The sequence below is a fragment of the Nicotiana tabacum genome, chromosome 5 (assembly GCF_000715075.1).
Source record: "Nicotiana tabacum cultivar K326 chromosome 5, ASM71507v2, whole genome shotgun sequence".
Classification (NCBI taxonomy): domain Eukaryota; kingdom Viridiplantae; phylum Streptophyta; class Magnoliopsida; order Solanales; family Solanaceae; genus Nicotiana; species Nicotiana tabacum.
This window is the reverse complement of record NC_134084.1, coordinates 16,871,474-16,895,974: the sequence shown is the minus strand read 5'-3', so window position 1 is coordinate 16,895,974 and position 24,501 is coordinate 16,871,474. Positions and strand designations below refer to the sequence as shown.

Here is a 24,501-nt window from a genome sequence, read left to right as displayed (position 1 = left end):
CTATCTCAGTTGGGCATTTACCTAGGAAAGAAAAGACCATCTGTGTCAAATGGGATTCACCACCAAGGGGCCAATACAAGCTCAACACTGATGGAGCTGCATTAGGGAACTCTGAAAAGGGTGGTGTGGGGGACGTATTCGGAAACTCCAATGGCGATTGGGTGCTGGGCTATATGGAAAGCTTGCCACACACCACAAACACCCAAGCTGATCCTTTTGCACTTCTTCAGAGACTGCAAATTGCAGAGCAAAGAGGAGTAACACCTCTCGAAATCAACACAAACTCGACAGAGGATACAAATGCTTAATTTAGGTAACTATATTTTTGACTCAATTATCTTAGTGCAGATCGATCATCCCAAAATTGAGAGACACAGTGGTGAAACATAGGTATAGGGAGAAGAATATAGTAGTTGATGTGATGGCAACGGAAGGAGCCAAGAAAGACCTTTTTGGTAAAACAATAATCTTGGCAGTTCCTCCGGTGTTTGCAAATGAAGCTTTTTGGGCAGACATCCTAGGAACAGTAGTTTCTAGAAAATCATGGAATGTAATATTAATACTGTGGAACAAAACTTAGGGGGCACTTCATACCCCCTGAAGGCGACGTACCTATTTCACTTTAGTTGCTAATATATTGAATGCTAAGTGTGTCAAGTGAATTATAGGGATTGAAATCGAAATAAATAATAAGTTGAGGACGAAAATTACTGTTTTCCTTTTGATCTCTTTGGTATTTACCAAATTTAAGTAGTTGCTATAAGTAGCTCAATCCCTCTAGTGTATAAATTACTTCTCTACCCATATGTTAATACTTTGTTAGGGGGATTCATTAATTTCTTTCTAAGGTGACCAAAATTTTATTTATTGTGTGAAATGTAATATATTGATCATTTACGTCCCCTAAATTTACTCTAAAAATTAAACTCATCTTTCAACTTTGAACAATTGTGATTTTCATCTTTTTCTCCTACGCAATGTCTATTTTACTCTTGACACTTTCAAGTCCTATATATGTAATACCATTTTATATTATCTAGATATTTTTTAATGCATGTATTTATTCATAATTTAAATAATATTATATCTTACTATATCATTTAATCTAAGTTCACTAACATTGTAAATAAAAAATCATATATGAATATATTACAAAATTTATTACTACTTTATTATCATTATTATTTTAATATTATGTATATCAAAATCATATAATGTATGGTGGTGTGTGTGTTTATGAGATTTTAAGTTTCACTATTTTTATTATGCTTCATGTGTATATAAATTTTGAGTTTTGATTGTTATTAATAATTTTTTTTTAAAATTATAATTAAAGTTCATGTAAAGGGTAAGTAGATAATTTTTACAAATTTGTTGTAAACAACAACAACAAAAATGACAAACCAAGCAAAATCTCACAAGTGGGGTATGAGAAAAGTATTGTGTACGCAGACCAAATTATCTCTACCTTATGAAGGTGGAGAGGTTGTTACTGATAGACAATCGGTTCAAGAACAGTGGAAGGAAGCAATAATCAATTAATAGAAATGATAAGGTAAAAGGCAACAAAAACAAATGATAAAACATGTAATAAACAAGATCAAGAAATACGAGAATACAAGACTAGTGTCAACTACTGATAATAATGATGCACCATGTAATAACAAGGAATTAGGAATAGAAAATTAGGCAACAATTTTATCCCAGGCCAAATGATACCAAGTCCTCATACTATTGGCAAGCAAGCAACCACAATCTCTTAATTGAATAAGCCGCCAAGTGCCAACTTTAAATAATCTGCTCATTTTAAAAATTATTTTTAATTAAAAGTACTTCTTAAAAAAAGTACTTTAAAATTATATCAAATTTGTATTTGTCTCAAATCATTTGAGCAGCATGCTTTTGTTAGTGTTAGAAAAGGAATTTGAGCTTGGTCCATCCTTCCAAAAAATACTTCTAATTATACGTGTCAACTAATTACTAAAAAGATATGTACAAATTTATTGAGAAGTGAAGATTTTTTGTGTTGGAGATATATAATTTAGTCGATAATAAAATATTTTAAGTGTCCGACTATCTCCTTTAATAAAAATTTAAGATTTTAAAAAAAATATTTTATTTACTGACTTAATTATATCTTTTTAATAGCCCTTTACATACAGGTTTGAATTTTTATGAGCCATGCACATAAAAATTCTTTTTAATAATAGATCACAGTGCCAAAGTTTTTAAATTTAGCTTATTTTATTTTTCTTATTGCCGAAGGTTCTATATATCACAACTATATTTAAACTTCTACAGCAACAAGGAAAAAGATAAGGCTTTTTTAATTGTTTTCCCTGGATAAAGGAGATTTACCTCGAGGTATCAAGACATGTTTATTCACTTTGTTTATTTCTTACCTTTCCTATAATAATTTATTTGGATTGACTTTTATATGGCACGCCTCAATTAGAAAAAGCAAGCCATATCTGTTTTTGCATGTTTAAGGGGAAAAAAGTAGAGCCGTCCTAGAATTTTTGGAACCCGTTTAAAACGAGACTTTTAAGCCGACTCGAGTAAGCTCGTGGCATGTGAGGCTTGACTAAGGCTGGGCCGAGCCGGCCCGTGGGTCTAATAAAATATTTATTTAAAATATATAAAAAAATATACTGCCTTTAGAGATGGAAAGTCAGAATTGGGTCTTTACTAAGAGGAACCAAAACTTGATCTTGAGAAGTTTCAAGAGATGATGTTGTCGTGTATTGGAAGAACCATTCTAGAAAATATCCCGATCTTTCAATAATGGTGCGTGATGTACTTAGCATTCTTATTACCATTGTACCACCGGAATCAACATGTAGCATTAGTGGCGTGTTCTTACAAGGTACAGAAATTGCATTTATTATGAAAATGTTCAAACACTTGTTACTACTTGAAATTGGTTGCACAGGTTTTCCCGAACTCAAACTGGTAATATTTTTTTATGTGAATTTAAATATTATTAATTTTTAAAATTTAATTATTTTTAATATTTAACTAATTAATATTGCATATGAATTGTAGATGAAAGTGAAGATGTTAAGACAACCTTGTCACAAGCGGATTCAAATGTGTTTGATGAAGATGATGGGTTGGATATCTCATAAGCATCATGAACGTTCTTTTGAATAGTTTGTTTTAAGTTTTGACTTTTAGTGAATGAAATATAGTCCTGCCTTTTACTTTTTTTAGTATTTATTGTAATATATTAGAACAATATGAACAGTTATTAAGTTTTGCGAATTTTTTCCAATAAGATATTTTTTAACTTTTAAATAATTATCTTTTTTTAGGTCAGAACTTAAAGAAAAATATAAAATTATATTTTTAAAAATGATGGGCCGGCCTGTGGGGGCCCGCGGCTCACATAGGACTAGGGTGTGCTGACCATTATAAGGCCCATCAAAATGGTGGGCTAGCCCAGCCCGTCAATTGCTAAAGTCCACGTAGACTGGACTGGGCTGGGCTAGCCCGGTCCGACCCATATTGACAGCTCTAGAAAAAAGCATATAAAACTATCTAAAGTGAACATTCAAAAAGATAAATTTTCTCAATTTTCGTTTAACTTTGATTTGACAAACTAATTTTAATATGTTCATTTGTTAGAAAAAAGTTTTGAATTTTTTATTCAAATTTGTCAAGTTGATTAAATGGTGGCGGTATTGGCCTCACAACAAGTCATTATACTAAATCTATAATATATCTATGTACTAGTTTAATGGTGGGAAGGAAAGTGATGTTCTAAAATTCCAATTATACCTCTGCCATGCTTGTTTCTTGCTCTGTTTAGCCAATATATAGCTAAAATTTTATTATAAAGTATATTAAGTACTCGTTAAGGTCAAATTAGAGAGATTATGTGCTTGATACCGATACATATATAGGATGTGATTATTGTAGGCCCATTTTTTCACACTAGTATCAGCATCGGGTGACTCTATCTATCAAATCTTGGACAAATATGAAGAAATTACTTAGTATTTTTTACCTCCACTGAAATTTAAACTTAAAATTTTATAGTAGTCTGCAACCTATTTTATTGACCACTAAACAATATCATCTGATGCATTAGCCCAAATTATGTTAGGTCATGTGCTAAAAAATAGTTTAAAGGATGCCGAGTGGTTGTTAAAGCCAAATTACAAAGTGTCTATAAACTAAATAGAATTACATAGGATATCAGCGGGAGAAATTTAAAAATAGCCAGATTTACAAGTGGTCATTTAAAAATAGCCAAAATTTCAAAAGTAATCGAAATTTAGCCATTTTTTATGTAAAAATAAATCTGAACGAAAACATTGTTCAAAATCTGAAAAAATACTTCAGCATAATATACTGCAGTTCCAGTATAATATATCGGTCCAGCATAATATACTGGGGTTTGGAGCACCGGTGATCCAGTCTCCAGTATATTATACTGGAGCCAGCAAAGTATACCGGCCCAGCATAATATGCTGGAAGTTCATACACAGGTGTACCGAACTCCAGTATATTATGCTGGATCGGTCTCTGTTGCAGCAAAATAGTGATTATTTTTCAATAACTTGGCAAACACTGACTATTTTTGAATGACCGGTCCGAAAACTGGCTAGACCGTGCTATTTTAACGATATCAGCACCACTAAAAGCTGCGATGAAGAAGTGCTAGAGTGATAATTCCCACAACAAAAATGGAAGTCAAATCGAAGAAATATAGTAAGATATGTACATCAGATTATGGTAAGAGTCAATGTCACGTATGATTACTAGAGTTTATTCACTTTAATAAATCACAAAATTGTTTTATGAATTGTTCAGCTAGGGTCATACTAATTAGTAAAATAATACCTCAGATGCGATAAAGGTTAATTTCATGTATAATCATTAAAATTTACTCAATATAATGTAATCGAAACGTTTAATTTGTGAATTATTCAGAAAATACAAAGGTTTAGAAGGTTAATTTTTTATGCCATGTTGTGAGCATATTTCAGGGTTAAATTATGTTAGGCTATGTGCTATATAATAGTTTTAGAGGAGCTCAAATGATAGCTTAAGCTAAATTGCAAGTGCCTATGAACTAAATAGGTAAAAAATTACACCCAGTAGCCAGTCATAGGATCAATTTTTGATATATAACCAGCATTTGAATGTAGTTGAGAAATAGTTAGTTTTTAGTTAAAAAGACTTTTCTGCCCTTATCTTCTTCAAGTGAGAAGGCAGGGACCCGCTTCTTTATCTTCCACTTTTTTCGAACTTTAAGTAAGCGTTTGGAGTCTTTGAACATAAGAATTGTAAAATTTAAAAAAAAAAAATTAAGTGAAAATGGTACTCCCTTCGTTCCAAAATAAGTGATTTTTTGGTCTTTTTCTTGTGGTCCAAAATAAGTGATTTTTTCAGATTTCAAGAATGAATTAATAATTTTTTCCTATATTGTCCTTGGAGTAAATAGTGTTGGAATATGTGTTAGGAGTATTTATGTGAGATAGTAAAGGTTAATATGATCAATTCCATTGCTAATTAATGCTAAAAGGTGGATTTCTTAATCTGTGTGAAAACATCTAAAAAATCACTTATTTTGGACCGGAGGGAGTATTTGAAAATTAGAGTTGTGTTTGGACATGAATATAATTTTGGGTTATTTTTGAAGTTTTGTGAGTGAAAATAAAAACAGCTTTTTGGAGTTTTTAAAATTTTCGAAAAATTCCAAAATTTATCTTCAAGTGAAAATTAAAAATTTTATGGCCAAACACTGATTTCGAAAAAAAGTGAAAATTCTTATATCCAAACGGGTCTAAGAATTCAAACTTCTATAAGTGAAACTCCAGACTACTATCCTAGAGTCTGGATTTCAGCTCTAATAATTTAGGAAATTTTACCACCTATAGAATAGGTTAGTACCCTATTTATATTAAATAAATACCATTTTAAAATATTACATCCTATAAATACCTTTTATAGTTTATAGCAAAAAATCTAAATATAGTTCCATCCTACAATTAAGGCACCATATATGCTACAAAATATTTTTCTCTTATTTTTTATATTTTCTCTCACCTAATTAGCGTATATCTCCTCTGACCAGCTTTTCTCTCTCTTCTTCCATACACTTTACCCTCTTCTGCCACAAACCTACGTTTCATAAATCTTCTCCCACCCTAAATCTCTATTTCTCCGCCATTGTCACCTCTACTCTCTTCTCCCACATACCCACGTTACTCAAATTCTTTGTCCTCTCTGTATTTTCACAGCATAATCAATCTTTATTATTATTTGGCATACAAAAACAGATCTATAAAACAACAAATTTCAGCAAGAAAAACGGAAGAAATATAGAGATAGAGAAAGTAGAGGAGAAAGAGATCTAACCGTTCATCTCAACGATAGGGTTTTCAACCTTGATTTTGTCGAAAGCCATGTTTACAGATGAAAGAGGTGAAACTGTATTCACATGTATTCAGTAACATTCATTTATATATTTTAGATGTATTAAAAAGTTGTGATTATTCTCTTGTATTCAGTTGTAATTAACTATTTTATTCAGCAATACTTAGTTGTATTCAAGTGTTTTATACAACTGTATTCAGTTGTATTAAGTTGTAGTTAGTTATATTCAACTATTTTATTCAGCAGAAGTTAGTTGTATTTTGTTGCATTCAAGAGTTTTATTCAATTGTATTTTGTTGTATTCAATAGAAAAAAAGGAGAAGAGAATTGAGAAGTTCGATCAGATGTGTTGCTCTGGTTTCTCCTTCTTTTCACGTTTTTGAGTTGCTTTCTTTGAGCAAAATACAAATTAGTGTGTACTCCTTTTAGTTCTTTGAGTTAAATTAGGAGACTATCATGTGATTTGATTTTCTTTCGTTTTTAACAAGTTTAAGTTCCCAGAATTTGCGCAAAAAAGTTACTATATTTCACTGAAATTTTGCTTGAATACAGTTAAATACAGCTGAAATTTCGCTTGAATACAGTTAAATACAGATAACACTTAGCTGGATTTCTCGTTTTTACGCCTATTTTTTTTCTTGTATTAATGAATACAACTGTTTAAATACATGAAATACATTGTATAAAAACATAAAAGATATCTATAGAGCGTAATATAGCAAAAGGCATCTATAAATGGCTAATTAGGACTAAAAGATGGTGCTTTGTGAAAAATTCTCAATAATTTATGACATATTACTTGCCATGTTGGCACAATATAAATCATTTAGTTCTAGAAAATTTCCAAATTCAACTCGAGTGATTTATCGTTATTCGTTACTTTTATATAGTAGATGTTGATATAATGAATAGCTTAATCCTCATCTCACGAAAATTAGAATTAGGTTATATTTGTAATTTCTAGACCACCAACGACTGTGATTAGATGCATATGATCTTTTTATCCTTAACCAAAAATTCCAGTTTCGAGTCCTAAGAATGAAAAAGAATATGATAGAAAGCGCTTTCCCTCGGTCCACGGACCTTACGCGACGTGAATCTTGATTATCGGAGCGACAACGTGAATATCGAACACGGAATGGAAAACCACAAAAAAAAAAAAAAAAAAAAGACAATTTCTAGTACCAGAAAAGAAAGAGACATAAAGGAACAACATTCTTATTGATTGGTAATAGTCCATAATCAAGTACTATCTCATTCAATTAGACAGATACAACAAAATCAGAAGCACCATTAATACCATTCTCATGATGATGATGTACCATTTTGCCCTTTTCATCATGAGAAATTACAATATCAAGATTGTAAAGCACAGTGACCAAACTAATAGAACACAAGAAAACCAACACAGGTCCAAATATCCAAAGTACAAGTGTTAATGCTGCATAGAACAACCTATTCGCCACTGCGTTCAAAATGAAGCTCTTTTCAAGTAATTCACAGATGTATTCAATGCTCACTATTCCAAAAATATCTTCTGGACAATTGATTAGGAAATTCACTTGGTTTATGAACCTAATTGATATGGAATAACAAATGAATGAGAAGAGGAAAATTAGCAAAAGTGTCACATATTTTAGTGCCACCATAAATTCTCCATGACCCCCATAAACGGCGTCGTTTAAGGGTTTTTTAACACTATAAGTGCTGCTTATTACTGCAGCTAGGCCAGAACAAAGAAGGATTGATGTTGTGGCCATTAGAGTTGATCCCATTATTGTGTTTCTGAATGTTTGAACTGCCAATATGTTTTTCTTGTCATTGTCCTGCAAAACCAGAGTTTAAGTTATATGTATTGACGGTGTAAAAAAATATTTATGTAATCACGTTAATTACCATAAGATAATGAATTTAATTTATACGCATTAAAGGGTAGCCAGGTGCATTAGGCATCCCGCGTTTATATTCATGGTCCGGAGAAGGGCCACACCCCAAGGGGCCGGGTCTAATGTAAGCAGTCTACCCTAATGCAAGTATTAATGGACTGCTTGAACCCCCGATCAGTAGGTCACACGGAGACAACTTTACTATTGCTCCAAGATTTTCCTTCTTAATATTTATACCTTAAAAGAGTAAAAGAAGTTTTACAATATTAAATTGATTAAAGGTTAATTACAGGTACAATCAGACCTCTCTATAACAAACATTCTCTATAACAACACTTCATTATAATTGTCAAATTTTCTTTGGAAGCAATTTTTTATGTTATATTATGACATATGTTTTTTATAATAGTACTTCACTATAGCAGTGAAACAAACGAGGTTGTTATACAGAGATCGTGTGATTGTATTTGTCCATAGAAGTATGTACGATTAATAAGTAAAGAATAAGTCGTGTTACTTGCTACAACATATCAACATGACCTAACTAAAAGATAAAACATAGGGGCGCAGCTAATGCTCCGCTTACGGGTTTGGCCGAACCCAATAGCTTTTATATCGCAGACTCTGTATTTATCTTGTGAAATTCATGGAATATGTACAAATTATTAGTTTTAAATTCAATAATTTAAAATAATTAGAATCTTAAACCCATAAGCTTCAAATTCTGACGCCGTTTTTGGTAAAACATGTTACTTGCTATAACACGTCGTTAGTTCTTCTTTTGTCAAGAGAGAACAAAAGGGGGAAATTGGGTTAGTGAGGAGAAAACGACTGCTTATTACTATGTAAAACTCTTTATGCATGCACGTGGTTGTTTATCTTAAAATTGCTAAAATAGACAAAAGAGTACTATAGAGTTTCATCTTATTTCATCTATTTATAGTATTAGAGAGACGTTATGGTTTTATCATGTAACAACCCTAACAAATTAAACCCTCTTTCCCCACAAAAGAGAAATAAAAACATAAGCAGAGACAATTTAATTTTCTATCCTTTTCCCTTTTATTTCTTCTCTCTCTCACTTCCATTTAAGATAGTACGTACGTACCCTTTTTATATATATATATATATATATATATTCAACTTTTCATAAAGTAGGTGGAAAATGATTTTGAAAGGACACATAACCATTTGAGAAACAAAATGTTGTCTCGCTATTGCATTCAGTTCAAATGCATATACGCTAAATGCAAAATGGCCATTAATTAAGCTATGGTCCACTATAAATCAACTTTTCACTTGATGACAAGGAAGGAACTATATATGGTTAAAAGAGAGTTCAATTGAATTTTTTTCGTCGAAAATTTATTTGGTAAAAATAGAATAAAAAATTATTTGGCACAATCAGGTATAAATATTGGGTGCGAAATTTTTATATAATTTTGAATTCCCTCGTTAAATTGCCCGATTCGCCATGCATGCACCCCCTCTCCACCCAAACGAACGAAAAGCTTTCAACAAAGAAAATAAAAACTCAAGATGGCCGAGAGAACAAAAAACAGAAAAAGAAAAGAAAAAAGAAGAAGAAAAACATGCTAAAAGATATTAACTATGATCTTGTAGATGAGCAAAAATAAAACAAACTTGACTATTCCGTTTTGAATAGTCAAGACGTAAGAGCACTCGTTTTGAGTTCACTAACTTTAAATTCTGATTCCGTCTATATAACATTATAACTTTGATATATCTTCAGAAAAACTTCTGGACATAAGGGACCAAACCTTATAAACCACTAAAACACCAAATCTACACAACCAACTTAATTAAAGAGATTGGAAAGAAAGAAACAAAACAGACAAAAGAATTGAGAAGAAGAAGAAGAAGAATTAAGGAGTAATTATATATACCTTCATAATGGCAGAAACCCATACACGTCTTCCATTAGCATTGGTTCCAATAATAGTATTAAAAGGTTGAGTTTTAACCTTATGCCATAACCAAATATGATATCCCATACATATCATAAACCCTAATGGAACTAATATTACATCCAAATAACACTTCCTCCATTCCATTTTTCTTTTTTCACACTGTTTGTTTCTCTGTGTGTGTGTGTGTTTTCCCCCCTTCTGATGATGATATTAATGGAGGAGGATTTATAAGTTTCACCTTTCTACTTCAATGGGTTTCTGTGCTAGCAAGCAATATATATAGGTATACTTTAAGTTCTATGTATGTCCACTGATGACATAAATATATTTACATACATTCTCAGTGTACCCAAAAAAAAAAAAAAAAAAAGCAGCCCGGTGACTTATTGGTCATAGAGAGACAACTTTACCTAATTTATCAGTATATATGTAACTTAAATCTCATAAATAAATACATATGAGTTTAAGTTTTATGCACTGATGGAGGAAAAAATATTTACATAATCATGTCACTTATAAGATAATTACAGGCAGGTGGAGCCAGGGATTTAAAGTTTAACTTGTTACTGAATCCACATTTGCTTTAAGTATTGAGCTCATAACTAAATATTTATATGTATTTAATGAATTTCCTAATAAAAATATAGGACCTAACAAAAAGTTATTGAGTTCGTCTAATCCCGTACCTAATATTGTAGCTTCACCTCTGATTATAGATAAATCCCTTTATAAACATTAATATAGTAACCTAGTAAAAAAAATATAACTAACTTAGGCTTGTTTGAAGCAATATCCCAAATGAAAGGGAAAAAGGGCTTGCGGATTTTAAAAAAAAAAAAAAAAAAAAAGAAGGTAATTTTCCACTTCGTATTAAATTAGAGTATCCATACAAAGGCACATTACACATACATTTCTTTAGCAGTTCTATTTTTTATTCTCGTCAATTTCGTAGCCTCAATGTTAAAGATTTCCTTATTAAAATGTAATGAAATGTAACTTTACCCACCAAACTTTGTACTTACTAATAATCATTTTTCAATAAATACATATTAAACCTAATAAATATTTTCGTTAATTAGGATAGATTCAAGATTAACGGAAGTTTGATTTTGGTAAACTTCAAATAATTCCTGAGCCCAGTGTCTATCAGAACAGCCTCAAGGTAAGAGTAAAAATTGCGTACATACTATCCTCCCCAGACTTCACCTATAAGATTACACTGGATTTATTGTTATTATTATTATTGTAATACAATTCCTTTTGGTTTGACAGATTTTTATTCAACTGAAAACTACACCCAAATGATAGGAAGATGTGGAGGTCGAGTATTAAGGTTGTAGGTTAGGAGGTAGTCGAGTCTCACTACTAGAAATTCGGTAAAAAGCAACCACAAAAAGCGACCAAAGTTGGTCTCTTATAGGCCTAAAAGCGACCAAACATGCTTGATCGCAATATTGCTGGTCCCTTTATTTTAGGGATCAAAGTTGGTCGCTAATTAGCGACCAACTTTGGTCTCTAAGGTAAAAGGACCAAATATTCCGGGTAAAGACTATAGCGACCAACTTTGGTCGCTTTATTATTTTAATAATATAATTTTGGCGACCAAAGTTGGTCTCTAAATGTAAAATACGTTTTTTTATTTATTAAAAATCATAAACAGCGACCAACTTTGGTCTCTAATCTAAATATTATATTTTAAAATCTGGAAAATAGAGACCAAGATTGGTCGCTTTTTTATTAATTTTTTTTAAAAATAAGCAACCATAGTTGGTCGCTAACTTCAAGAAATAATTTTTTTTTTTAATTATAAGAGACCAACTTTGGTTGCTATATTTTCAGAAATTATTTTTTTATAAATGGAATAGCGACCAAAGTTGGTCACTTTTGAGAAATCTGTGTTAAATAGCGACCAAGGTATTGCCCAGAAAATTATTTTTTTTAAGGGAAAAGCGACCAACTAGCGACCAAAGTTGGTCGCTTTTCTTGGTATATTTTTGGCAGAAACTGCCTGTTTTGGCAGCTACACCACCTGTCAGCTTACCAAAAATCCTAAACAAGCATTTTATGCCAACAACAACAACAACAATAAACAACAACAACAACAACAACAACAACAACAACAACAACAACAACAACAACAACAACAACAACAACAACAACAACAACAACAACAACAACAACAACAACAACAACAACAACAACAACAACAACAACAACAACAACAACAACAACAACAACAACAACAACAACAACAACAACAACAACAACAACAACAACAACAACAACAACAACAACAACAACAACAACAACAACAACAACAACAACAACAACAACAACAACAACAACAACAACAACAAGCAACAAAGTATAAAGTTCAATAGAACTAACACATTAATCTAACAAAACTAAGTTAACGCTTATTACAAGCCCATTCGAAAACTGGTTCTATTGTCTAGTTCAAAGTATATAAAGTACTCAAGGAGTGTTCTTTCAGCATCCTCGTCCGAAAGTTGGATTGTCTCGCCCGACTCATTAGGTGGCTGACTGCGTATGAATTCCCCCACATCAGCTGTGAAGCGAACCTATAAGAAAAATTATATTGAATTAGTATTTCAAAATTTATATAAAAGTAAATTAAAATACTAAGTATTAGTGCATAAGCTAATCTCAGTATACCTTTGACTAAGCAAGTCTGACCAGTCCGGTCAATGTTTTGACGAAATTAGCAACCAAGTAGTGACCAACCTTGTTCGCTAATGTATATCAAATAATTATTTTATTATTTTCGCCAATTTAGCGACCAACTTTGGTCGCTTTTCTTGACATACCAACTTTGGTCACTAAAGTTTGGTCGTTTTTTTCTGGAATTCTAGTAGTGTCTTGCCTTATTTCGTACCTTTGTGAGACTAGTTTGGTAGGATTTTTGTCTAAAATAGTTAGTGGCAATGTTGTGCCTTACTATTTCGTCTTTCAGTGCAGGGCCTATTTACTAGATATCGTTTTTGCTTTGCATCTTTCTTCTGGATTTCATGTTGTTCCTATTCTTCCTATGATTTCCGTGGTGATTCTAATATTGTCTCCTTTTGTCATTTTGTTTTCTTGAGCCAAGGGTCTTTCGTAAACAGCCCCTCTACTCTTTCGGGGTAGGAGTAAGGTCTTTGCGTACACACTATCCTCCTCAAATCGCACTAGTGGGATTTTACTGGATTGTTGTTGTTGTTAATGGTTGAAAACTACACCCAAAGGAGAATCACAAGCTCGCAACTCGACGAAGTAAAAACTTTTAGCATGTTGAAACTTTTTTAAGTTAGCAATGAAAGAATCCAAAATAGTATCAAAAGAAATGATATAAGCAATCATTTGTTTAAAAGAAGAAAAGAAATCATTTTTAAGATGTACAATCACAAATGACGAGAATTTGTTCTTCAGAAGTACGTTTAGTGGTTCATGGTTAAATCTGAGTCATTATTATTGATCATGATTGATAAAGTTACTAAATCATTGGAGTAATTACCCATCTAACGAAATAATTCTTAACATAGGGCCACGTATAGTCTTAAAATAGTAAGTAATAATATTGAATTGTTTGTTGCTATATACTATACAGGTAAAAGGAGAAATTCAATGTATCAATACTAAATTTCTTGTTAAATATATGGCACAACTAAATAGTTCCATATAATTTTACTACTTCTGTCTCCTTATTTCTCAAACTTACATATCACCTAACTGATCATAAGTATCATGCAATATGATGGTTGATTTTTTTTTTCCTGATTCGACGCTCGGTATCTACATTGGAGTTCCGACTAATTTGAATTCGCGTAGCGTAACCCATTAAAGTGGAAAATGCTTCTTATCACAATTTTTTAATTTTCATGGTTCGAATCCGAAATTTCAGCTAGTTAATGGATAAAGAATCATATCCATCTCATCATAACTATTGATAGTAGTACGATGGTTGTATTGCTCTCTCATAATTTCGTTTTCACGGTTTAAATAGCTTCCATTTTTATTCAATAATTGTACCATAAAAATTGTTTTGCACTTCCAACACTCTATACGAGCCTTCACTTATCAATTAATTTATCTTTATATTATATCATAATATACAAGTAATTTATAATTTGCGGGTTGATGTTGAACAATATAGATAAAGAAACACCAATATAGAAAGCAAAGAGACCTAACTATATTCTTAGAGACCTAATTTGCTTAGCAAAATGCTGAGTTGAATTCCACTAAACAGGCCAAAAATATTAAAATAATTAAACTTCATCAAATAAAGTAAATATAAGAGATTTCCCTTATAGAATGGATTTTGCGAGACGAAACTATAGTCTTCATAGGCAACACACATGTATGCCACTATATTAACCATACCATATAAATTATAATAACGTGTAAGGGTCAAATTGGCTATTCGAGTTGTTAAAGTTTGCTTATCTTTGTATTCACATTATATACGTGAACATTGTCTATTTATACGTGTACGATTTAAGTTTTATATATATGTGTTTGCCCTAAAAATTGAGTAATAATTACACTTGTAATGTGGTTTTAAGGATATGTGATTTCACCTAATACCATTAATTTAGAGATAAGTGATGGAATTGACAAGAATATGAAACAAACCGATGTTTGGACAGCGTCATCGAGCTGATGAACCCTTGAGAATAGTAAAGCAAGAACTGTTAAAGAACGATAAATTGATGAACAATTAAATAAATATTGTATTGCCTTTATCAGTATGAATGTAATGTGTTTACAAATGATTGGGATCCCTCTTTATATACTAGAGGAATCATAATTGTGGTACAATTCTAATTACGGAAGTAAATCCCATGATTGATATAAATAAACGCCCTTGATTTAATCTGCTCCGGGATTTCTGCCGTTATCTCCGACCAATTACGGATATTTTGCCCTTCCGTTATTGCATTTCACTTGATGTCGGTCATACTTAGTCTCGATTGCTGCTGGCCTCGGTCTCAACGAACACTTCGATATTTGGACTCGATGCCTCGTCTTCGAGCTCGGGCCTGATTCATTATGAGATTATCCCCGATGAAGCTCCTTTGTTTCGATCAAATAGCAAAATCAGGTAGGTCTGATTTCGATCGTATACAGATAGTCCCATCGTTTCTTAGAGTGTAATGAGAAGAACAAACTGACCCTTCGATTTTGCACCTCGACTAAGTATGATGTCACCCTCGTGACGTAAGCGACGGAGGTGACTGAAGCGGCGCGTCTGCATAGTTCTCAAGATCATTAATTGGTGCCAGTTGATGGTTGGCCACTAATACTTTTGAACCGTTATGGATAACATTATAAATAGACCCTCCTCATAATTTTTTCAAACTTTACTTTCAAAACTTTTCTTAATCTTCAAAGCTCTCCTACTTCTTTCAAGTTACTCAATTCCGCAAACTATCTACATCCCGTTCGTCAATCCTCTCAACAAACTTCATCTTCTTCTTTTTTCTGAACTCATACAGACATGGCGAAAACATCTAAAACCGTTCTCCAAAAGGAAAAAGTCTCTTCATCGCGGCCAGCCGGTGACAAAACGTCGGTGGAGCCATGCATTGAGGAGTGTGTTCTGGGGTCGTGTGATCTTACGTCCGATTTCAAGATCGAGATATCCTCGTCTGTACCTGGCCAATGCAAGCCGATGTCGAGATATATATACTCGATAACTGAGGGTGACCTAAAGCAGGTAAAAAAGGGTTACCGTTGGGAAGGAAAAGAGGTGGTGATCCCGACCCTTGAAGAGGACATCACCACTCACGTGAAAGGGTTCTTGAGTGTTTACACCGTTATCCTTGATTTTTGCCGCCAATACCAAATAACCTTGGTCCAGGTCCATCCTTCCTTCTGTCGCATTGTTATTTTGCTTCGATTCTTCGTGAGCCAAGTCGAGGGAATGCCTTTTACCCTCGACCGCCTTATTAGAATGTACAGTCCCCGTCTCTATCGAGGAGGGTTAATAAGGCTTCAGTGCCGGGCCACCAAGGTGTTGTTCTCGAGCATAGATGAGGACAATGATCGAGGATGGATGGGCCGGTTTGTCTGAGTGAGGACTTCCAACATAATTCCGACCGAGAAGATGTAGTTCCTTGAAGAGTGGAACATGAAGCGTAAGCACGAAATTGCATATAACTTCCGTCTACCATTTTGTCTCTTTTGTCTTTTCGTATTTACATCTTTTCCTATGATACAATGGTTGCTTGGGTGCCCGATGCAATCCCGGAACTTGAAGGTTTGGTTCGGAAGCTGGCCTCGACCTCTTCGTACTCTGAGCGATGTTGGCGTGATTTGGCCAAGGGCCGATGGGAGGCCAAAAATCACGGTAAGCCATACTATCGTATTTGATACCTTTCTGTGAAATGTGTCTTTCTTATTTTTACTTGATTTCCTCCCATACAGATCTCAGGGACAATGCTGCCATGAGGCCTCCCCCACTCAGGGAAGAGGAGGCCCCGAAAACGGCTAAGGACAAGAAGAAGAGAAGGGCTTCGTCTTCCGATACTCCAAAGCCTAAGAAGAGCAAGGCCCGTAAGTCAAAGAATGATACTGCCGCTTTGTCTGCTAACGTAGCCCAAAAGCTAGGAGATGAAGAAGAAAAGGGAGAAAATAATGATTGTGAGCTGGTGGCTCGAAAGAGGAGAAGCGTCGAAGCTTCAAAAACAGCTGAGCCAGTGATGGTCGAGGAGGCTCATCTTCGGACCAAGGAGATCTCGGAAGATGGTCCGAGTAAAGTTCCCGAGTTATCGGGGGTCAAAGATGTCTCCCGCCGTGACAAACAACCGATGAGTGTGCATGTCCACCATGACGAACACTCAGCGGGCATGCCTGAAGGGTTCGGTTCTGAGGTCCTTCAAAAATGAGAGAGTGCCCTTAGTGACTTGCTTGGGGCAAACAATATTGATGATTCGCCGCCCGACCCCATATTTTCTTGAGCTGAGCTGAACAGGTGTGAGGCCGATCTCAAAAGGCTTGCAGAGGAGAGAGACGCTCTCAAACTCCTCTATGTGCAAAAGAGGAGGAGATCAGGGACCTCCGAGCTGAATTGGCAAGAGCTCATAGAGAGCAGACCGATCTCATCGAGCAGGTAACATAAATTTTTGGGGAGCTTGACATATCAATTTAATATTGGCGACTAACACTTAGATGTTGCAGGTTCAGCAGAAGGCCAAAAAGATCAAGCAACTTTACGAGAAAGCTGAGGTGAAAGAGGTAGAGACTTTAGGGTGGAAGCAGAACATGTACCATTTTGCCTCGGAGAAAGATACCGGTCCGGACCAGCTATCTTCGGCTGAGAGTCAACTCCAAAGCATGAAGGAAGTGAGCTTGGCTTGAGCCAAGAAAATTGAAGATCTTGAGACTCGGCTAGCCGTTGAGCTTGCAAAGTCCGCATCTGTAGCGGAAAAAGTAAAGGCCGAGGCGAAGGCTGTCGTGGTCATCTACCGAGCCGATGCTGAAGCCGCTAACGCTCGATCAAAGGAAACTTTCGATGTTGCTCAAGTTCGATTATCCCGCGTTGTCGAGCATGCCAAATGCCAGTATCGGAGAGAGACTCTTGAAGATATTCATGCTCGTGGCTTTGACCTCACGGTCGATATCGAGAATGCAAAAATGCTAGAGACTGAAGCTGAAGCTTTGCTCTCTTATAATGATGACTCTGGGAGTGCGAGCGGATCCGAGAGCGGAGAAGATGAAGATGAAGCTCTCGAGGATGATTAGGCACTTAGAATTTTTTATTTTTATTTTTATTTTTTTCCTTCTTTTTTTGATTTTTGTGTAAGGCCCTAAGTGATCTTTGTAAATACTTTTGCATATATGAAAGATCATTTTTCTTTCCGATTTGTCTCTAATTTCTGTTTCGTGAAAACTTTGTTTTGCTTTTGCCTTATGATAATTTTGATGTACTTTAGGTCTTGTTAGAAATTTGACTCACTTCGTTGCCTTGTAAAAAAAAATCGTTTGTTTGTGAATCCGAAACTTAAGCAATTTGATCGGAGTTGGACTAATATATTCTCTATCACCGAGTAAGTATTTGCTCGAACTCAGAGTAGATAAAACCTTTAGGTTTTGTTTGAGTGAGGGCGAATCCTCCAACCCAAAAAATATAGTGGCCCTTAGGCTCTTTGAATTGGGCCAATATGGCCTCAAAAGAGTGGCTTCCTCCCTTTTCGGCTTAAAAAGATTAATCTTATAAAAATTTATTATGCCTTAGCATGAGGTAACTCTGTACCCATTGGAGTTATCGAAAACTTTGTTGTGCCTTGGCATAAGTTTGTTCGAGAGTTCGAACAATTTTGTACCTTTTAAGGTTTTCGAGGGTTGATATTATCGAAACCCTTTGTAAGTTTGCCGAGGGTAGCCTTGTTTAACCGGTTTTATGAAAATATTTGAAGGCCTATTTTACTACGTAATTCTGATGTCTCTGAACCATGTTAGTTCGGCCGTAGCCTTTAACTTGAGATTTGCCCTTTGGGCTTGTTTCTCAACAGTACTTCGAACTTGTTCGAAGTACCAGATCCCTAGTGGAGTGGTCGTGGCCTGTAAAATCAACAGTTGCCTTTACAAGGTCTTATGATTTCAAAGTTTAGTAATTCAAGAAGGTTTATCTTTGGACGTTAGTCCCCGAGTACGGGGTTAATTGTCCGAGCTTTAGTTACGGTTGGCTCTTGAGCCGGTTTTCGTAATAATCGTAAGTACGAAATTATAAAGTAGAAATCTCACCAAATCATGGAACATCTGATAAGGATAAAAAACTTCTTTCAATAGATCATTCATGCGTACATGTTTTATCATTAGGTCTCGAGCAATCTACGTTGGCACGGTTCGTTTGACCATTTGTCCTTTTACAAAATTTTCCTATAGAGACCCTATTGACACGAGATGTTTCCCTTAAAAATGTAACATCCGAGGGTAATGCCCCCCAGTATTCGAGTTTGATTGTAAAGAAGCCTCGAATACTGTTGAATTGTCCCCAGGTAGCACATATAATTGTTGCCTCATTAAAAACCTCGTCGTAAAGAATTGTTGCTGAAGTTGTATTCTGATAACCAGGGTGCTTCCTTAGGCTCGACGTGTTTATCGAAAACATTCTTACTCACGAGCCCTCGAGAATTTTGACCTCGATCATTCTTTCAATCATTTCAAATGGGATTATGTCCCGGTCCGTTGTTCCCTCGGTCTGTGCTATATGGTTGGTATCGATCTCTGTTCAATCGGGGCTCTGTGTCGATGTCCCTTTAAATCCTACCTTCGAATCTGTTTTGGTAAACGTAATCGGATAGAGCTCCCAACTGATCATCCTCGACCCTGATCTTTGATTGGTACCGATTATGCCCATCGGCCCAGGTCACCGCTGGATATTCAATCAAATCCTGCTTTAGTTGACGTAATGCTATCGAATTTCGCTCGTTCAAAGCCTGAGTAAAGGCTTGGACAGCCCAATCATCCGTAACCGGGGGTAGGTCCATGCGTCCCATCTGAAATTGAGATACGAACTCACTTAGCATTTCGTTGTCCTTCTATCTCAATTTAAAGAGGTCTGAATCCATGGTCGTGACCTTTATTGCTCCGGCGTACGCCTTTACGAACGAATCAGCGAGCATGGCAAAAGAATCGATGGAATTGGGCAGCAAATTGTGATACCATATCATTGCCCCTTTCATAAAGTTTCTCCAAAAAAATTTTAACAAAACGGATTCAATCTCATCATCTTCTAAATTATTTCCCTTTATTCCATATGTGTACGAAGTGATGTGTTCATTAAGATCGGTGGTCCCATTGTACTTGGGGATATCTGGCATACGGAACTTCTTAGGAATGGGCTTCGGAGCCGCACTTTGAGAAAAAGGCTTCTGCACGAACTTCTTCGAATCCAAACCCTTTAGAATCGGGGGTGCCCCCCGGTATTTGGTCAACTCGTGAGTTGTACATTTCTACCTTTTTGTCATTAGCCTCGATTTTCTTTTCACCTGATTCTATCCGTTTAGCGAGCTCCTCGAGCATTTTCATGATGGCGGGATCAATTCCCGATCCATTATCGTTCAATTTTTCCTGCACGGGTTCGACCCTATGAGCAACTTCCTGTGATGTATCGAGTTCGATTCTGCTTAGGGCTCGATTCTGATTTTGAAGTTGAGCTATTGCAGCCTGCTGTATTTTTAGCATGTCAAATATCATTCGAAAGCTAATTCCGCCTTCTTCACCATTTTGTGTGTTCCGATCGGCTGCTCGGGCGTCTTTACGGACGCTATTTTCAGGATCAACGCCTAAATTTCCACGAATGGCTACATGAGAATTGACATCAATCGTATCCACGGCCTGCTGTGCGTCGGGATTGATTGGAGGTACTCTGCTTCCCGGGGTGACTACGTGCTCGTTTTCGCCATGAAGACCAAGACTGGTGTCAATGTGAGTGGGTACTACTTGAGAGTTTGACATGTTGATTCCTGAAATCAAAAATACTCACAAAAACAAGCGTAAAAGTAGTGTGTGTTATGAAGGCTAAAATATTAAGCAATCACTATTATCCTTAGCCCCACGGTGGGCGCCAAATTGTTTACGCTAAAAATCGAGTAACAATTACACTTGTAATGTGGTTTTAAGGATACGTGATTTCACCTAATACCAATTGATTAATTTAGAGATAAGTGATGGAATTGACAAGAATATAAAACAAACCGATGTTTGGACAGCATCCTCGAGCTGATGAACCCTCGAGAACAGTAAAGCAAGAACTGTTAAATAACGATAAATTGATGAACAATAGAGAAATATTGTATTGTCTTTATCAGTATGAATATGTGTTTACAAATGATAGGGACCCCTCTTTATATACTAGAGGAATCCTAATTGTGATACAATTCTAATTACGAAAGTAAATCCCATGATTGATACAAATAACCGCCCTTGATTTGATCTGCTCCGAGATTTCTGTCGTGATCTCCGACCAGTTACAGATATTTCGCCCTTCCGTTATTGCATTTCACTTGAAGTCGGTCATACTTAGTTTCGATTGTTGCTGGTCTCGGTCTCGACGAACACTTCAATCTTTGGACTCGATGCCTTGTCTTCGAGCTCGGGCCTGATTCATTACGAGATCACTCCGATGCAACTCCTTTGTTTTGATCAAATAGCAACAAATATATATAGAGAGAGAGAGTGTGTGTGTCTCCAGATAGGGCCCTGCTATTCCGGTTAGCTAGCGAGTTGTTCTTTCGGGCGGGTAGTAGACTGGGTCCTATGGGCCCACAACGCAAGCGCCATTGTTAGACACCACCCGAGAAGTAATAAATTATCAGTCCAGGTGATGATCTAATTTACTAGTGGCGACAAAGTCTGGTAATTATAAAGGTGGAAAGAGATTATCGGATGAGAAAATCGGCACTTGTGTTTTATTAAACAAGATCAAGAACGAAGTTATTTTAAAAATGCAATAAAGAATTTTAATATGTAATTATCTCATACGTCACCTGATTATATAATACTCTCAAGTCTCAATCACCTATGTGTTTTATTAGGTCAAATACGTAACTAAGTGATGATGATGATTCAGTTTTCTCAATGAAGAAAAAAAAGAAGGCGAAAAACGGCATTCCATTAAACTAATTTTTAATTGGTGTTAAGATTGGCATTCTTTCTTAATACTAATATTATGAAAAGCAGAAAAAGACAAATTAAGAGTGCAATTAAGTGCTTTCTGGTTGGCCACCTTCTTAGCACTCAAATTATTATTTCTCCAATATTTCACAACCAGGTCTACTAGCAAGTAATTACAGATAAATTTAAACAATAAAATGTGTAACTCTATCACAAATAATAATTGATAATTACTATCACAAATTAAAATACACAATTAATATAAAAGAAAAAAAATATACTATGAATTCAATACTTTGTCTAGACAGTTCTTTCCTCGGTGGAGTCTCATTCTGTCCCCCCATCTTTCTTAGGAATTTTCCTAAATTGGCCTTTAACTTTCACCAAATTCTCATTCCCATTTCCACCAACCATAGATAGGATATACCTTTAACAAATGTAGGTACATCTAGGGGTGTTTATAAAAACCCGAAAAATCGAACCAAACCGACCAAAAAAACCGATACTTTTTGGTTTGGTTTGGTTTTGGTTTTAAATTTTAAAAACCGATCAAATTTGGTTTGATTTTGGTTTTAATCAGAAAAAAAACGAACCAAACCGACTATAGGAGTAGCTATTTCTAATTTATTATTACACCTATACATATGTATATTGTTATACAAAGTTTCAAAAAATTTATGGTAAATGTTAATAGTTTGCACTTTTAATATAGTTCTTTACCTTTACATTCTAGTTTGATTGGTAGTTTTCTTTTGTTTAGTGTAAGAATCCATTCAGTGTTAAAAATAACATATTTTTAATTGAGTCCTTAAATTATTCATCACTATTTGATTCAATTATCATCAATATATTTTGGTAAATAATAGATTTCTCAAAGGGCAATTGATTTGATAGTGTTACATTGAAAATGTGGTCGCCGGAATATGTGTTTGGTAGTGTATGTCTTATATTTAAGAAAAAACCGACAAATAACCGAAAAAAACAAAAAACTGACATAAACCGAATCGAGAAAAACCGATTTAATTGGTTTGGTTTAGTTCTAATATTTGAAAAAACGACTTATCTGGTTTGGTTTCTTTTTAGGGAAAAACCGATCCAAACCGAACCATGAACACCCCTAGGTACATCCATCAATGTATTTGATTCTGAAATATATTATATAATTTAAATAGTTATACCTTCAACATGTATGGATTAATTAATTTATAGCCACTAACTTAAAATTTTAAATAGGGTGGCTTAGGTTTAGTGGCAGGAGCCAGAATTAAACTTTATGAGTTTGGGATTCTAGAACAACAACTTTAATTGTTAATAGATGGATCGAGAATTTAATCAAGGGTGGACCTAGATTTTGAGTTACGAGTTCATCTGAACTCAATAACTTTTATCCAAACCTATATTTATCTTAAAAATTAATTAAATTTGTAAAAATAATTAATTTATAATTAACCTATTTGTTTAAATGAACTAGAATCCCGGCCATAAATTTTAAATTTTGACTTCACCTTTAAATTTAATTTTTATATATATTTAATAAAATCCTTGACATATATACAAAGTTATAGCTAAAGTCAATAAGTTCAACATAACCCATACTGTAACGCTCTCCCTCCCTCCCACCCACCCCCCCCCCCCAACCTTAACGCTTGAGATAAGAAGAAATATTCAAATAAGAAAACATATAAAAGAAACAAAGTCCTAGATATTGGAAAAGACTTGCATTTCTAATAAAAACTTTAGGAAATAATTTGAAGGAACCTGTTTTTTCTCTGTGTTCTTTACACAGTTAAAGTGACATATGTATACACCTAGGTTTTTCTTTTTATGTACAATATTTGTTTAGTCAGAATTCTTTTTTTTCCTAGTATATTAGTTAGATATATTGATTTACAAGTTTCACAAACTAAGTTGGTTAGGTTCAACCGTTTAGAAAAAATGATTACTACTATTAATTAGGGGGAGGGGAGAGGAACTCATTAAAATGGTAGATGAACTCAAACATGTTGGAATCAAGATTATTTAAAATGAATGAGAAAATGAAAGATGTAGCGGAAATATTCTTTCTTTTTTTTTGGGGGGGGGGGGGGGGGAAAGTTTAACCCAAATAATAATCTTCCAAGTTAACAGGTTAAGTTGGAGTAATAGTTTTGGCATAATAATATTTTACGGTATTAGAGTAGACTGCCTGCATCACACCCCATTGGGGTACGGCCCTTTCGAACCTTACATGAACGTGAAATATCATGTTTCACGCAGCTGACTGTCCTTGTAACATTTTACGGAATAAAATTTCATATTCATCCAGAATATGAAAGTATAATAGGAATATTCTTTTTGTTAGTTGCACTAGATGAATGATTTTAAAATATTATGCACCAAAATCTAGAGTATTAAATTAATATTATAAAGTGGAGAATATATGAATAAGAATTTACCATAAGCTTTTATTAGGTGTGGAAATCTTAGAAATGAAAGTTGATGAGAATATGGGTTAAATAGAAGCATATATTCTGCATATTGTATCAGATAAAATCATTCTTAAACCTACTTATAAGTTATACCGTCCAAAATTAAATATCATATTAAATTTTGGCATGAGTAAATGAATGACTATTGAAGATGTAGAATATTTACAAAAAAATTACATGTGCTTCATTATTCTTTTTTAATTTTAA

At 34.4% G+C, this 24,501-nt stretch overlaps 1 protein-coding gene across 1 annotated transcript; it reads right to left on the bottom strand.

Moving 5' to 3' along the window:
- Nucleotides 1-7,590: 7,590 nt before the first annotated feature.
- On the bottom strand, nucleotides 7,591-10,467 carry LOC107818138 (uncharacterized). Its single transcript, XM_016644081.2, has 2 exons — nucleotides 10,181-10,467; nucleotides 7,591-8,213 (listed from the first exon to the last, which is right to left on the bottom strand). Exons 1-2 carry the CDS (start codon nucleotides 10,346-10,348, stop codon nucleotides 7,650-7,652), a joined length of 732 nt encoding a protein of 243 aa, XP_016499567.2. The 5' UTR covers nucleotides 10,349-10,467; the 3' UTR covers nucleotides 7,591-7,649.
- Nucleotides 10,468-24,501: the final 14,034 nt, after the last annotated feature.